At 51.6% G+C, this 16,226-nt stretch overlaps 5 protein-coding genes across 5 annotated transcripts; all 5 read left to right on the top strand.

Annotated features, from left to right (window-relative positions):
* Positions 1-338: 338 nt before the first annotated feature.
* On the top strand, positions 339-1,896 carry CIT1 (citrate (Si)-synthase; the record flags this gene model as incomplete). The annotated part of the gene is made up of 4 exons (XM_064874696.1): positions 339-449; positions 499-1,313; positions 1,361-1,661; positions 1,708-1,896. 4 exons carry the CDS (start codon positions 339-341, stop codon positions 1,894-1,896), a joined length of 1,416 nt encoding a protein of 471 aa, XP_064729096.1.
* Positions 1,897-2,705: 809 nt separating this feature from the next.
* On the top strand, positions 2,706-3,768 carry YHM2 (Mitochondrial DNA replication protein yhm2; the record flags this gene model as incomplete). The annotated part of the gene is made up of 3 exons (XM_064874695.1): positions 2,706-2,934; positions 2,991-3,646; positions 3,697-3,768. The coding sequence occupies 3 exons, from the start codon at positions 2,706-2,708 to the stop codon at positions 3,766-3,768; spliced, it is 957 nt and encodes a 318-aa protein (XP_064729095.1).
* A 442-nt stretch (positions 3,769-4,210) lies between these two features.
* Positions 4,211-5,122, top strand: PMZ80_006281 (uncharacterized protein; the record flags this gene model as incomplete). The annotated part of the gene is made up of 1 exon (XM_064874694.1): positions 4,211-5,122. One exon carries the CDS (start codon positions 4,211-4,213, stop codon positions 5,120-5,122), a length of 912 nt encoding a protein of 303 aa, XP_064729094.1.
* Positions 5,123-5,720: 598 nt separating this feature from the next.
* Positions 5,721-7,437, top strand: PMZ80_006280 (uncharacterized protein; the record flags this gene model as incomplete). The annotated part of the gene is made up of 2 exons (XM_064874693.1): positions 5,721-6,184; positions 6,234-7,437. 2 exons carry the CDS (start codon positions 5,721-5,723, stop codon positions 7,435-7,437), a joined length of 1,668 nt encoding a protein of 555 aa, XP_064729093.1.
* Positions 7,438-11,013: 3,576 nt separating this feature from the next.
* Positions 11,014-14,920, top strand: PMA1 (plasma membrane H+-ATPase; the record flags this gene model as incomplete). The annotated part of the gene is made up of 2 exons (XM_064874692.1): positions 11,014-13,806; positions 14,660-14,920. 2 exons carry the CDS (start codon positions 11,014-11,016, stop codon positions 14,918-14,920), a joined length of 3,054 nt encoding a protein of 1,017 aa, XP_064729092.1.
* Positions 14,921-16,226: the final 1,306 nt, after the last annotated feature.

The raw sequence follows: 16,226 nt of genomic DNA, 5'->3' as shown, positions 1-16,226 counted from the left end.
CTAAAACTGCGTGCAACCAGCGCAGATTGCGGCGGCAGTTACGAGTCAGATCTCAGAACAGGCTAGCACCAGTTGAGCTTAGTGTTCAATGTGATTACGGGCAGCGACGCCGCGGAGCTCACTCTTGGACCTCCGCCAAAATTGACGTCGGGTTCAGTAAGTTCGCATGGACAGTACTCCACCTGCGGCTTCCCAGAATTGAAGCTCTGACTTTCAAGAAAAAGACTAGCAATACATTCTCCTTTAGTCCATCAGATTATCATCTCTACATTTCAAACCGAGCTTCTGCTTCTGCATCACTTTTTTGTTGACCTAGCTGAACAGTGTAATATTCTATGATGGCCTCTTCACTGAGACTTGGAAGCTCTCTGCTTCGATCATCGGGAGCACTCTCCCGACCAATCGTGCAACAAGCCGCTTATTCTGGTGTACGATGCGCCAGCTCAAAGGTATGGTAGAGTCAATGTCGCACAAGACTTCTCCCTGACTCGCATACAGTCCCTGAAAGACACTTTCGCAGACAAGCTGCCAGGAGAGCTTGAGAAGGTCAAGAAGCTGAGGAAAGACTATGGCAGCAAGGTCATTGGCGAGGTCACCCTTGACCAGGTCTACGGTGGTGCTCGAGGCATCAAGTCTCTGGTTTGGGAAGGCTCTGTCCTTGACTCCGAGGAGGGCATCAGATTCAGAGGGAAGACTATTCCAGAATGCCAGGAACTCCTACCCAAGGCACCTGGTGGAGAGGAGCCTCTCCCTGAAGGTCTATTCTGGCTTCTTTTGACTGGTGAAGTTCCATCGGAACAGCAAGTCCGAGACCTTTCTGCCGACTGGGCTGCCCGATCAGAGCTGCCAAAGTTCGTTGAGGAGCTCATCGACCGATGCCCGAACGATCTTCACCCCATGGCGCAATTCTCTATCGCTGTCAATGCTCTTGAGCACACTTCCGAATTCGCCAAGGCATATGCTAAGGGTGTCAACAAGAAAGAGTACTGGGGATACACCTTTGAGGACTCGATGAACTTGATCGCCAAGCTGCCAACCATTGCTTCCAAGATCTACCGAAATGTGTACAAGGATGGCAAGGTTGCCGCGATCGAGAAAGATAAGGATTTCTCCTACAACTTGGCCAAAGGGTTGGGCTTCGCCGACAACAAGGACTTTGTGGAGCTGATGCGTCTGTACATGACCATCCACTCTGACCACGAGGGCGGCAACGTCTCTGCCCACACCACTCACTTGGTCGGCTCTGCTCTCAGCTCTCCTATGCTGTCCCTTGCTGCTGGTCTGAACGGTCTTGCTGGTCCACTGCACGGATTGTGAGTACCAACAGTCGAGTTATCGTGCTTTACTAACGAACTACTAGGGCCAACCAGGAAGTTCTCAACTGGCTTACGAAGATGAAGTCTGCGATTGGTGACGACTTGAGCGACCAGAAGATCAAGGACTACCTTTGGGAGACCCTGAACGGTGGCCGTGTCGTTCCAGGTTACGGCCATGCTGTGCTCCGAAAGACTGATCCTCGATACATGTCTCAGCGAGAATTTGGTCTTCGAAAACTACCAGAGGACCCCATGTTCAAGCTTGTCTCGCAAGTCTACAAGATTGCCCCAGGTGTCTTGACTGAACACGGAAAGACCAAGAACCCATACCCCAATGTTGATGCTGTAAGTCAATCTACATTCTGAATTGCCAAAGACTAACATTTCTCAGCACTCCGGTGTCCTCCTCCAATACTACGGCCTGACCGAAGCTAACTACTACACCGTTCTCTTCGGTGTCTCCCGAGCTCTCGGTGTTCTACCACAACTCATCATCGACCGTGCTCTGGGTGCACCAATTGAGCGACCCAAGTCCTTCAGCACTGATGCCTATGCCAAGCTTGTCGGTGCTTCTTTGTAAAGAGATGGATGACACAGTCTGCGGAACGAGATGAGGCAACGCACATTGCATGTACAGTCCGTCTCAGGTCTCTTGTAAGCTATGATTTCTAGGGTTCGGGTCGCGGCTGGCTTTGGCTATGGAAGAGCCACAGGTTGTAGGGATTTGCATTTTAGCGAGCGTACTTGACATGCTAATACGACGTCCCAAAGACCTACGAGTCTTGTGTGAATACCTTTTTCGTACTTCGTAAAAGCAAATTTTGAGTTTCGGATTCCGTACTTGTACCAGATGATGCTGATAGCGTCAGCCCTAAACACGATGGACTTCGTTGAGACGGAGTTCAGGGGCCCTCCCGGCACGCTAAGCTATGCCACAAGGAATGTTAGGCGCCGCAGCTCGCATGTCTGCAAGGCTTTCAGGCTCCGGTGTGGTTCGGCGAGCCAAAATTAACTGCTTGGGGAGGTCGAATCTCACCAAAAAGTTCCAAGCACATGGGACCTTGGCTGAGCTGCGCTTGCCTTGCCGACAACTTCCTGTGGTGATCGTTCTTACCGAATTTGTATACAGCAGGTCAGCATCCCACTGTTCGTGCAGATTCTTGTTGTTTGTCGTCGCGCTTTATTTCTTGCCAACGCACAGCTCTCCTCTCTTCAATCAAGCAGCCCCTTCATCAGCCCTCCGCCAGCGTAGAGGTTTCTCTTATCTTGAGCAAGCCAGGGACTGCCTCAGCAGCAATCACGAGCCCCTATTAGCCAGAGATAAACACACAGGCAACGAAGCCGCACACTTCCCTTGGTCAGGGCAGACAGCACTCAGACATTACAGCGATGTCAGCAACCAACCAAGGTGTTCCGGTGGCCGCACCCGTGCCTGCCACACTCGAAAAGAAGCCGGTCAAGTTCAGCAACTTGCTCCTTGGTGCCGGTCTGAACTTGTTCGAAGTCACAACCCTCGGGCAGCCCCTAGAAGTCATCAAGACTACTATGGCTGCAAATAGGTCTGACGGATTCGCCGGTGCTATGTCACGGATATGGGGACGTGGAGGTGCCCTAGGATGTAAGTCACAGATAAAACCCTCCCTCTCGCAGCTACGGATCTGACAATGTTTATAGATTACCAGGGTCTCATTCCATGGGCCTGGATCGAAGCCTCGACGAAAGGCGCAGTCCTGCTGTTTGTGGCCTCCGAAGCCGAGTACCGTGCCAAAACCTTCGGAGCAGGAACTTTCACGTCAGGTATCGCGGGTGGTATGGTTGGTGGTTTGGCTCAGGCATACGCGACTATGGGCTTTTGCACATGCATGAAGACTGTAGAGATTACACAGCACAAATTGGCCGCACAAGGTGTAAAACCACCGTCTACCTGGGTGACATTTGCGAATATCTACAAGCAGGAAGGCATAAGAGGTATCAACAAGGGCGTGAACGCTGTTGCCATTAGACAGGTCACCAACTGGGGTTCGAGGTTTGGACTGTCGAGATTGGCCGAACAAGGAATCAGAAAAGTCACCCATAAAGAACATGGAGAGAGATTGAGCGCCATCGAAAGAGTGCTCGCATCCGCCCTGGGTGGTGGTCTGTCTGCGTGGAATCAGCCAATCGAAGTCATTCGAGTGGAGATGCAGAGCAAGAAGGACGACCCGAACAGACCGAAGAACTTGACCGTTGGGAAGACGTTCAAGTACATCTATGGTCAGAACGGTCTTATGGGTCTGTACCGAGGCGTAACTCCTCGCATCTGCCTTGGTGTCTGGCAGACCGTGTGCATGGTAAGGCGACCCAGGTTTTTGAGATAAAGCATTTGCTGACCCGTGAATAGGTTGCCCTTGGTGATATTGCCAAGGAAGCTGTTGAGAAATTGACAGGCGAGACTGTTACTGCTAAGCACTAAAAGCATGGTGTTCTGTATGGTGTCTAGGCTATCCGGGACTGAGGAGCGTTTATTTTCTTGTGTTATTGTGCTGAGGATATGCAGGTCATGTGTGAATGGTGTCCAAATCCAATAGACTAAGGCTGAAGGGCGCATTCAACACTTGCGTTTTGGACATTATACGGCTGGGTATGAGCGGTACGCTTTTCATGTCAGAATCATACTTGATCACGTTACCCAGCTCTACTATCTTCGTTAAGTGTTCCGCACAAACTGTGCTTTTCTGTAGATTGGTGGCCGTTTGTCTGTGGACTCAAATATGCGTGTCGAACAGCGGTCTGCGTGATATCTCCCTGGCTGGAATCAAGGGGTTTAAATCAAACGCGCAAGGAGGTCTCGAGCAGCTCAACTTCACCCAACTTGGACCGATTCATGACTTCGTATCGTCGCACTCAAGAGTACAATGATTAAACGCAGCGGAAAGCTGGCATTTGCTTTCTTTCTCTGTCTACTTGTACTCATCATATACTGTCATGATGCCCTAAACAGCCTTCTGAGACGACCAACCATACCAGTAATACCACAACTTATCTGGCAAGTCTTTCTAGACCCCAGAGGACCACCGGGAGACCTCAAAGCAGCCAGAGAATCATGGTCGACTGTCAATCCTGACCATGAGCTCATATTGGTCGACCAAGCTGGGGTATCTTCACAACTAGATCAGTATCTCAAGACTCGCCCTCATCTCCAGCATGTACTCGATGCCTCAATACCTTTTGTCTTGAGAGCCGACATCCTGCGCTATCTTCTTCTCGCAAGCTATGGAGGGGTGTATAGCGACATAGACGTCACAGCGCTGAAACCAATCTCAACTTGGATCCCACACGAGTTCAAGTCTGGGGCTAGACTAGTGATCGGCATAGAGTACGATCAACTCGACTGGGATGAACGATGGCCGAAAACAGTTCATTCTGTGCAGCTCTGTCAGTGGACTATCATGGCCGTGCCAGACCACGAGGTGTTGTGGACTGCTACCGAGCGAGCGGCCTATGCTTTGCTCGATCTGGCCGACAAGCAAGGAACGGACCTGAGCAACCTCGATTTGAGTGACAACCAAATTGTCATGTCGACGACTGGACCTGTCGTTTGGACAGCAGTCATCCTGGAGTACCTCCGCAAGCATTTTCGAGCTGACCTGCAATACCGAGATCTCAGCAACGTGACTGAACCTACCTTGTTTCACGATGTGTTGATTTTGCCGATCAATGCATTCGGAACCGGTCAAGAACACTCTGGTTCTGTTCGTGATGGGAGTCCTGACGCGCTAGTCAGACATGCGTGGCGTGGGAGCTGGCTGGTGAAGGATCATTCTTGAACACAGGTAGAGTCAATAGATAGCTCGCGGAAGCTGCGCAAGCCTTGACGACCATCCAGGAGGTGCAGAATACAAGAAGGTGTCAGTACAAATATTCAAATTTGGAGGCTTGACACGAATGAAATCGTCTTTTCCTGCTCTTCCAGGTTGAGGTCCATCGGCTCTGTATAAAGCTTGATTCACGTTAACAGTCTTACGCTGATTGCACTGATCCGAGTTCTTGCTGTTCATGAGCTCTCATGCTCCTGGTGTGGACTTTAGCTGGACGAGTCATCATGGTGATCTCGTACCGGACATCCATTTCTGCCGTTCGTGTACGTTCGATCTCCCCAAACTGTGCTTGAGCGACAACGTGGTTTCCGGTACGAGGGTGATCAGACTCGAGCAGAGATGTTGGTCCGGCGATTCACCCGTCGGCCTCGGCATTGAAGCTTTACCAAGCTCACCCGAGGTCTCCACTCCGGAGCGACGCAAATCTCAACGGATGCTTCCCAAGTCCGATCACTACTGGCACTGGACCCAATGATGCTTACATCGTGATCGAGATGTCGTTCGACATCGCTTCCCGCAGTATTCATCTGCTCGCTGCCATCAGAACATGTCAGATGAGCGCGATGTCAACAGTGGCAACCACCGGGGTCACACCGCCAATAAGCCCAGTCCGGCCCCTGAACGCCGCCAATCTTCCGAGGTAACACGAGATGCCATCGACGAGAAAACCACAGACAACTCCAGAAGCGCAAGACGAAACCTTCTAGGACAGATCTTCTGGACACCACCATGGTGTCGCTACGACCCGAACAGCCCTCCAAAGTTCTCGCTCTTCCAAAATGTCCTCTTCGGCTTTGCCGGCGCCTTCACGGTGGCCAACCTGTACTATAGCATTGCCATTTTGAACGTCCTCGCGGAGGACTTCGGTGTATCGTACATCGAAGTGTCGAGGATACCAACTCTCATGCAGTCTGGTTATGCTGTAGGACTACTCTTCATCTGCCCTCTCGGCGATCTGTTTCCACGAAGACCTTACACGCTGATCCTGATCTTTTTCACGGCTACTTTATGGTACGCATCTTCTTGAATCGTTGCTGACTTTGCGTACTGACATGTTTAGGATCGGGCTCTGCATCACCAAAAGCTTCAGCGTCTTCCTAGGCATAAGTTTCATAACCGCGATCACAACAGTCACGCCTCAAATCATGCTCCCGTTAGTCGGCGAACTGGCACCACCGAACAGACGTCCGCTGGCCTTGTCGATTGTCGTGTCTGGCAACCTCCTCGGTATCGTGATCGCACGGATCCTCTCCGGCGTGGTAGCACAGTACACCTACTGGCGCAACATCTACTGGATCGCTCTTGCCTTGCAGTACATCATCTTCGTGGCGCTGTACCTCTTCATGCCCGCTTATCCATCGACGAATCCACTGCCGCCCGGTAACCGACTGAAAGCATTCTGCAAGGCTTACCCACGACTCTTATGGAGTATCATCCAGATAGCGTTTGAACACGCCGTTCTGGTTCAAGCAGGGCTGGTTTCGTTCTGCACGAGTGTAAGCTTCACTTGTTTCTGGACAACCCTTACTTTCCTCCTCAGTGGGCCTGCGTACAGATTACCACCTACTCCCATTGGTCTCTTTGGGCTCATCGGAGTCGCGGGGATCTTGCTCGGGCCGTTCTACGCAAAGTATCTGATACAGCCACTGAAAGTTCCGCTCTATAGCGTTGCGATCGGTGAGCTGATCAACCTTATTGGGTGTTGCATTGGCACATACACCGGCACGATCACGCTTGCCGGACCGATAATTCAGGCATTCGGCCTCGATGCAGGACTGCAAATCACGAATATTGCGAATCGAACTGCGATTGCTGGCGTGGCCCCGGATGCGAGGAATAGAGTCAATACTGTGTTCATGATCTGTACGTTTTTGGGTCAGATTACTGGTACGGCTGCGGGGAATGAAATATTTGAGCGGTATGGTGGGTGGAGGAGCAGTGGGAGTCTTGGTGTTGCTGCTGTTGCGACGAGCTTCTTGGTCGTGGCTGCTAGGGGACCGTGGGAGGAGGGGTGGATTGGTTGGGGTGGTGGGTGGGGCCGAAAGGACACCCGGGCGCAAAATGACGAGGAGGGTCGGAGAGAAAAGAATGGTGTAGTAGATGAAGAGCCTGCTGACGCGCCAGCTGCGGAAGAGGCGGGCACCGCACTAGAGTCCCGGGATGACAAGTTTGGTGGTAGGAGGGGGCGGTTGGCTGCCTTGACAAGGCAGCAGAGTCATGGCTCTGATGGACATGCTATTTACCATGATAGTGAGAACAGGTAGCTTAGATGTACACTGCGGGACACGCCAGTGTCCAATGGAAAACGATTACCAGAAGGATTTCAATCCATATCTTAAGGTCGGGCTCGGTCGATTCGCGAGTCTGCCTGGGAATCATCATACCTTGAACTCACCATCGGGGAGCACGCCAGTCCTCGATACCGACTACCTGTACGTACCTCCGGCCATGTCGAAATGCCGGGCGGAGCTCCCCCTGCTGAAGTATCGCGGCACTTGTCCGCTCGCCTCACCCTGGTGGTACCGGTGTCCTTTTCATGGTCTCCCCTTGGCATCTCTAACGCTAAACCCCTTTCGTACTGCTTACTTCACCACACTTTTCGCAAAGTCCGGCGCGGGGTGTTGCCTGTTCCGCATCCCCTCACCAAATCCATGATTTCTTGAGTCATTTTCTTCACACAACCACGCTTTCGAGACGGATTTTTGCGCTTCTTTCTTGTACGTTGGAGCACAAATTTAGTGCCAAAATGAACCTCGAGATTCAAACATCGAGATGCCCAGTACGGGAGGATGGCCGAGTGGTTATGGTAAGCTCTATAACACCTGGCTCTATTAGAACCTCGCTGACGCCGAATTTAGGCGTGTGACTCAAGCGGGCTCGACCCCTTCATCTACACCAGTAGACGAGTATTCTCATAGGAATCTCCTGCGTGTTCGTATTCACCTATCGCTGTCGTCTTATTGCCTGCTAACCTTACCTAGGGGTTCGAATCCCACTCCTCTCAATTTTTTGCTTTTGAGAGTTTGGCTTCATTTTTGTGTGCCCTGAGTAAGCCCTGAGAAGAAGTTGACGTGAGATTGTGCTCAGAATGCTTCAGAATCGAGACAGCGCAAGGAGGCGTGGTTGGCCCGAAGTAGTAATTTTGCGGGCCGAGGCCGGGATCGTTCGGCTCGCAAGATCGGGCCAAAGAGATACAACCTTATGAACACCACTACTGCTGTACAGATTATCGATGACCCAACACCAAGTGCAAAACGTGTACGCTTCCAGCCAGAGTTCATGTGTACCCCTTTATCACTTTACGCCTAAGGCACCTTTTGATGCCGCTCTCGGGCCGGAACATCTAGGCGACCGAACTCATATGCTGGCGTGCTCCTGGGATGTGGAACGAGGCATTTGTTTGTGCGTACTATGGTTATGGGATGAACGTCTCTCGGCGCCGTATCCTTCACGAGGTCGCCCTGCACAAAGGAATGTTCACACCAAGTGGGACTTATGGTGCTTTCGAGTGAATTAAATCATACTATTCAAGTGGTTGCCGACTTATCTATCTGCTGTGTCGGAGGTACGCCCCAGAACTGGACGACGTGTGCTCTGCCTTCCAGGACTTGAATTGCTGCAGCCCGTATTCAGGCAGGCCATTATTCATGTCTGCCACATGACACCATCTCTCATTCTGCTCATTGCGTGGTATCCCAGCACATATATGATCTCCAGATCAAACCCGACTCCTCTGACTGGTCGAACAGCTGCGACTCAGTGAACGGCAGAGCAACCCATCGCCCGTTGCTGCAGTCCCAGCCCTCGAATACCTGACATTTGATCGAACCGTACTGTGAGTCTGCAAGACCAAGGATCTGCGAGGCATAAAGTGTTAGCGATGAGCAGGTGAACTAAGCTGGTCGTCGGGTATGGCACCCTCCGGATGAATGAATGAGGGCACAGTTGGAGAATGCATCAGCATAAGACATACAAAAACTTCACTGCCTCTATCACCCTTTGCATTAGAGTCTGGGATCAGATAACACGTATCGAACCCCATCTTCTCATCGATGCATTTGCCGGTGAGGTCGAAGCGTTGATCTTTCTCGTTGCACCATCTCAGTTGTGCTGGTTCGATTGTTGGTGCGGAGAGGACGCCGGTGCTCAGAACCGTGGCGAGGAATAGAAGGGGTGCTCCTGGACGCATGGTCGAGATATTGACAGATGGTCTAACTAGGATGAGTTTTGTTCGATGAATTTGTAGGGAGCGTAGACGGTCGTGAAGGCTGGCGTTCAACGTGGAGAGACTTGGGCGTTCAGTTGAGTAGAGTAGTATCAAGCTGGTCAGATCTGGACGTTAAGTACTCCATGCTGGTGTTTACCAGTTCGCTAAGTGACAAGTGGTGAACATAACTCATCGTGTCTATTCGAGCTCGCTGCTATTGTTCGACGGGCAACAGACGGGCCTTGAAACCCGCTACCACACGGCAAGAGGCGCTCGCCACATCGTTCGGGAGGAATGCTCACTTGACCATATCACTCTGAGAGGGCACCAGACATGAGGGAGGATCCCGTCAGAAGTCATTGACAATCGTGTACGCCCGACTCTGGGATGAACTAGCAAAATGTCTGGGGTCCACCCTTGGTAAAGTAGCTGTCAGGTTGCTTGTTTACCGTCATAGTTTGACCGAGGGATACAAGGACGCTCGATTCAGGCTAGCGAGACGTCGAGCCTTTCAGCTTCTGAAGGCGTCTTGAAGGGACAGTATTGGTTTCTTTTCCTCATGCCTACTCCCTTCCCGAATTCGGTGCACCTTTTACGCTCGAGGCGCACGCCCGGCGTCCACGTCGTGCGTATCGGCAGTTGGCTGGTCCGCCGAGATCGACTCGTTCAGCATCTGCTTGCTCCAAGTCGTGTGCTTGATTGTCGCACGGAGCGCCAATTAGCTACGCGGAAGTGTCACCAGGAGAGTTGAGTTGCTTCTCATCATACGTGGTAGCATATTCTGTGTCAAGGCTGGATACGATATATTGTAGTCCTATGGCTGAAGGCGCCACAGCAGCATCAGTTGCAGCTTTTTAATGAATATCCGAATATGATGTTTCGCTTCAAGCTCGACAAGAAGACGCCAATCCAGCGTACAGCGGATAGCTTGCTTGGCCCTGCAACGTGCTTCCACGAAACAGCCTCCATGCAGAATATCAAGCTGGCCGCTTGGCTACTTCCTGGGGCACGCCAGTGTGCTATGAGGAGCGATCACCACAGAAATATACATTAATATATTGAGACCAGTCCGTAAACCTACGAGACGCCTGTAGGACTTCGCTTTCGTATCCGGGGAGTACGCCATGCCTCTGTCTGTTACTCATGCGCAAGCACAGCCCGGACTGGTGCTTGGCGCCTACCATTCCAGGCCGTTCCGAGCGCATGGCTTCTTTCCACGCGTTCGCCAAGTCTCAGGCGGGCACCGCAACAGGAAATGATCGACTCGCCATTGCCTATTCTTCTGGCGACACCCTTGTTCCTGCCAGTCGCGGACAGTCGCTCATGCTTTCTCAGTGCACACCACTCCTCATTTTCACCATCACATCCGCTTACCATATCGCTGTTCTGTTCAGCATACTTTCGCACCAACATCATGCTTATTGGCATTCGATACAGCACATTTCACGAGCAGTACGAGAATACTTAGATCCCAGCAATAGGCCATCGCGGAGTACGCCCGCATCTTGTTACGGCGCTCTCCTTCACTCAATATATTGCATTGCCTCAACCACCAGAACATCAGGGTTCCTACATGGCCGGCGTCCTCCAAGATACGCAGCAATAACCTCCAGCCTCAAAGCTACTGCCCACGATGGCCATACCCTCCGACGTCAGCACAGCTGGATCAGCACCCAGCAACACGGCAGCCCGCATCCGAAAGCGAGAGATCAGCTTCTTCGACGAGAAGCGACATCCGGTCGAGGCCATTCATGCTATCGATATTGAGAAGCAAGAAGAAATTCAAGATTATGCTTCTGATGAAGATGACCTGGATGCCTTGATTGAAGAGCTGGAATCAGCAGAGCCCGACGATGAGATAGAGGAAGAAGTAGATCCTCTGGGGGTCACAAGCGTCCCAGAAGAGCTACTACAGACAGACAGCAAGTTCGGTTTGTCAGAACCCGAGATCAACCAGCGAAGGAAAAAATTTGGCCTCAATCAGATGAAAGAGGCGAAAGAGAACCTACTCCTCAAGTTCCTGATGTTCTTCGTTGGGCCGATACAATTCGTCATGGCCGCTGCTGCAGTTTTGGCTGCCGGTCTCAAGCAGTTTGTCGACTTTGGCGTTATTTGCGCATTGTTGCTTCTAAATGCTGTGGTCGGGTTTGTCCAAGAATTCCAGGCGGGGTCAATTGTGGAAGAGCTCAAAAAGACTTTGGCACTAAAGGCTGTTGTGCTACGCGAGGGAAGGCTGATCGAGATCGAAGCCCCTATGGTCGTACCTGGCGACATTTTGCAGCTCGAGGAAGGCACCATCATTGCTGCTGATGGTCGAATCATTACTGAGAAAACGCTTCTCCAGGTCGACCAATCGTCTATCACTGGCGAGTCACTTGCCATCGACAAGTTCAAAGGAGATACTTGCTATGCTTCTTCGGCTGTCAAGCGTGGAAGGAGCTTGATGATTGTTACCGCTACAGGCGATCACTCTTTTGTTGGTCGCGCTGCTGCATTGGTCAACCAAGCCCAGAGTGGCAGCGGGCATTTCACCGACGTTCTTAACGGGATCGGTCGCGTGCTACTCGCTGGTGTTGTTTTCACCCTGCTAGTCGTCTTCATCTCTAGTTATTATCGGAGCAACGACATTGTCACCATTCTCAAATTCGTCCTCGCCATTACCGTCATTGGTGTGCCTGTCGGCCTACCAGCTGTCGTTACAACCACAATGGCTGTTGGAGCGGCATATCTAGCGAAGAAGCGTGCCATTGTCCAGAAGCTTTCGGCCATTGAGTCCCTGGCTGGAGTCGAGATCCTTTGCTCAGACAAGACTGGCACTCTTACCAAGAACAAGCTCTCCTTACACGAACCGTACTGTGTCACTGGTATTGAGCCAGACGAGCTGATGCTAACTGCCTGTCTGGCTGCGTCGAGAAAGTCCAAAGGCATGGATGCGATCGACAAGGCCTGTCTCAAAGCCCTCCGCTTCTACCCGCGAGCAAAGGCCACCCTCACCAAGCACAAATGCACTAAGTTCTGGCCATTTGATCCTGTTTCAAAGAAGGTCAGCGCTACGGTCGAGACTCCCGAAGGCGAGACTATGACTTGTGTCAAGGGTGCTCCTCTCTTCGTACTCAAGCTAGTCGAGGAACAAGCTTCCCTGCCTGTGGATATTGAGTCTGCTTACAAGAACAAGGTGGCTGAATTTGCCACCAGAGGTTTTCGCTCACTAGGCGTTGCACGTCAGAGAAATGGGACGTGGGAGCTTCTCGGAATTCTGCCTTGTCACGATCCACCTCGACATGACACCGCAAAGACGGTCCGTGAAGCCAAACAGCTCGGTCTCAGTATAAAAATGCTCACTGGCGACGCAGTCGGCATTGCCCGCGAAACATCTCGCCAGCTCGGTCTAGGCACCAACATCTTCGACGCTGAGCGACTTGGTCTCGCAGGTGGCGGAGAGCTACCTGGCAGCGAAGTCTATGATTTTGTCGAAGCTGCAGACGGATTCGCCGAAGTCTTCCCACAGCACAAATATAACGTGGTAGAGATTTTACAGAAACGAGGTTATCTTGTCGCAATGACAGGCGACGGCGTCAACGATGCACCATCGCTGAAACGTGCAGATACCGGCATAGCAGTTGAGGGTGCCAGTGATGCTGCCTGCTCAGCAGCAGATATAGTGTTTCTGGCTTCTGGTCTTAGTGCGATCATAGACGCGATCAAGACCTCGCGCCAGATCTTCCACAGGATGTACGCCTATATTGTCTATCGCATCGCACTGTCTCTACACCTCGAGATCTTCCTCGGCTTGTGGATTGCCATACAAAATCAGTCTCTCAACCTACAGTTGACCGTCTTCATTGCCATTTTCGCAGATATTGCTACGTTGGCAATCGCTTACGATAATGCACCCTACAGTCCTACTCCTGTCAAATGGAATCTTCCCAAACTCTGGGCTATGTCTGTTATCCTCGGGTGCATTTTGGCCGCAGGCACGTGGATAGCGCTCACGACGCTGCTCGTCAATAGTGATGACAACGGCCTTGTTCAGAATTTCGGCAACCGGGATGCCGTACTCTTTCTGCAAATCACCCTGAGTGAGAATTGGCTCATCTTCATTACGCGTGCCAATGGTCCGTTCTGGTCCTCGCGGCCATCATGGCAGCTTTGTGGGGCGATCCTGCTTGTCGATGCGTTGGCGACGCTGTTCTGCATTTGCGGCTGGTTCGTTGGTGGCGAACGTACCAGCATCGTTGCCGTGGTTCGGATATGGCTCTACAGTTTTGGAGTATTCTGCGTTATGGCTGGTGTTTACTACTTGCTTCTGGATAGTGTCTGGTTTGACAGAATTGTTCATGGAGGACGAAGACCTGGGGAGAGCAAGAGGGGAACGAACAGGCTGAGCAGGAAGGAGCTGGAGAACTTCCTTACTACGCTACAACGGGTGAGTACGCAGCACGAGAAGGTCTCATGATGACGACTGAGACGGAAACATCAATTGTTTGGCTTTGGATTTCTGCGTTTTGAGCGAGCGAAAACGCTATTATTGTTATGATACCCCACTTACGATTGATAGAGTACTCACTGTTGATACGAATATGCAAGTACAGCTTTCAGCTGCGGCGCCTCATTCCCCAGCGTAAGCTTGATCACAAGAGGCAAATTTATACTGCTTTTAATTTCAGACATCTTGTGATGCGTTACCCTGCGAAGCAGACGTTATCCATCCCTCACTGAGAGAAATCCCCTGGAATATTGTCTGATACACCCAAAGAATCCGAAGGGGACCACGCGAAGCAAGTGCGCAAGACCCGGACGCTACGAAGATCCTCTGGTGCGCAGTGTACCACTCATCTCTGTGAATCCCGTGTCTAGATGTAGTAAGCACTTAATGCGAGAATCAAGCATCGCGCTTGCCTATGGTATCATGAAGAGCATTTCGCTTCGAACGCCGGTAGCAAGACCGCGCTAGGGATCTCGCATCGGCAGGAGCCTTTGGCCGGTGGATGCTGTAAGTAAGTACTTTCCTTGAACCCCTAATTCGACACTCTTCTTGCCCGTAGAACTCGTGGAAAGCTAGTAACCGATGATGAATCACAAATATCGACATCCTAGCCTCCTTGATCCGCCACCACTGGACCGAACCCCAACACCAACGTCCTAGCCTCCACATTGGCTTCGCCCTTAGTGTCTCCTCACAGGGTCGTATACTGCAAATCTGCTGCTGCAAGCACGAGACTTTGACAACTTCATGCGATCCGCTGCAAACTCTAACCACCACCAACGTAACATGTCAGATACCACCAGCACACGCCCGATACCAGGTCGCCAAATTCGCCGTCATATCCTTCTCATGGCTCCATCCTGTCTGCTTCGACGATGAGTTGACCGCTGAGTTCCTCTCCCTCCGTCATTGGAAGTGGTACTCGACGCCATCTCCGCTGAACGGGACCGCGCCAGCTCCCACGAGTGACCCTCAACTCGCTCCGGTGACTATCGAGGAAGTCTCGGAAGGCGAACACGAGTATCTGTTTGTGACTGATGAGTACCATTTCTAACATTGTACATACGCATGGCGAAAGACGCATCGGGCTATGCTTCGCTATGCTTGGCGTGAGGAGTATGTATGATTATATTGACTTATGGCATCATACGACGCATTATGGTAATATGCTGGTGGACTTGGGAAGCTGGGTGGCAGGCTGGTCAGACGGTTAATATCATTATACAGAGGAAGACGCCGGTTTGTCGTGTTGCAGGTTTGACTGACATGAGTGGTGTTGTCGAGGATTGGCCGATGAATCATGCGGTCTCCTATGGCTTGACCGTGTGGGCGGGAAGCGGAGTAGTGGTTATCGTGTGGCATAGCGGGTCTTCAAGTGATAAAATATGTCTTGATGGACTGTAGAGGTTGCCTCGGAGATAATGGTATCTGCGTTATGAGCTGTATATGCTCGAAATGGACAGCTGGGTGCCACTCGCAATCAAAGTGTCGTTGCTGTCGCTAGCCAATTCGCATAGTGCTCAGCGACTCTTCTGGAGGCTGATACCCGTAGAATTTGCGACCCTGAAGTCGAAAGTAGCATTCTATCATTCCGTGTCGCTGATAGGTACCGTCCGGAAGTGGTCGTACAGCCAGCCAATACGTATAGCAAACTTCTGATCGCCCAGGTCCTGGTGACATCGTCGAGATGAGTAGCAGGATTGCTATACCAGCGCGCATGCTTGTAGTATCTTGGTCGGTATGCTCGTTTGTAGAGCACGGATCTATGCCATTGTCCAATGCGATGCGCGCTATTTCTTCCGGCTTGCTTTGTGGACTGTTCGCCTGAATATTTAGATCCGTGATATGTTCGAGGAGGACGCCAGCATAGTGGGCCTTTCTGAGCTGGCCAGTACTGCACGGCTTCCGGGTGTAGCCATTCTTCAGCGACCACTTCGCGGTGACCGACGTTATGACAATAAACTTTGACCGTTCTGGTGCAATTTTTGGGCCAGGAATCGCGACTCCATTATTAGTAACTGTTGACTGCATTCCGCTGTATATCAATAGGTTATCGATCGTCATAGATTGCCCTTCGGAATCAATGATGGCCAACCGCGCCCGACAGAGGGCCCTGCGTGGCTTGAATGACAGGTAGCAAGAACGTAGTCTGGACGATTTTCTGTCACCTCCGTGGTGAAGAAAGTTCGCCAACGCGCCCCTACAGCCAATCCACGACCAAGAAGGGAATTCGTTCCTCTGGTATACGCGGCGGACCCCATCGGGCTGTGTCAAAGCTCTCACGGTATGCCAGAGCAGACCATAGAGGAAACCAGTATTGCGATCGAGAGACTCTGCATGTTCACTCATATGACCAATTT

Source organism: Knufia obscura, assembly GCF_036327395.1.
Source record: "Knufia obscura strain CCFEE 5817 isolate CBS 148926 chromosome Unknown scaffold_7, whole genome shotgun sequence".
Lineage (NCBI taxonomy): Eukaryota > Fungi > Ascomycota > Eurotiomycetes > Chaetothyriales > Trichomeriaceae > Knufia > Knufia obscura.
This window is presented reverse-complemented; position numbering and strand designations above follow the sequence as displayed.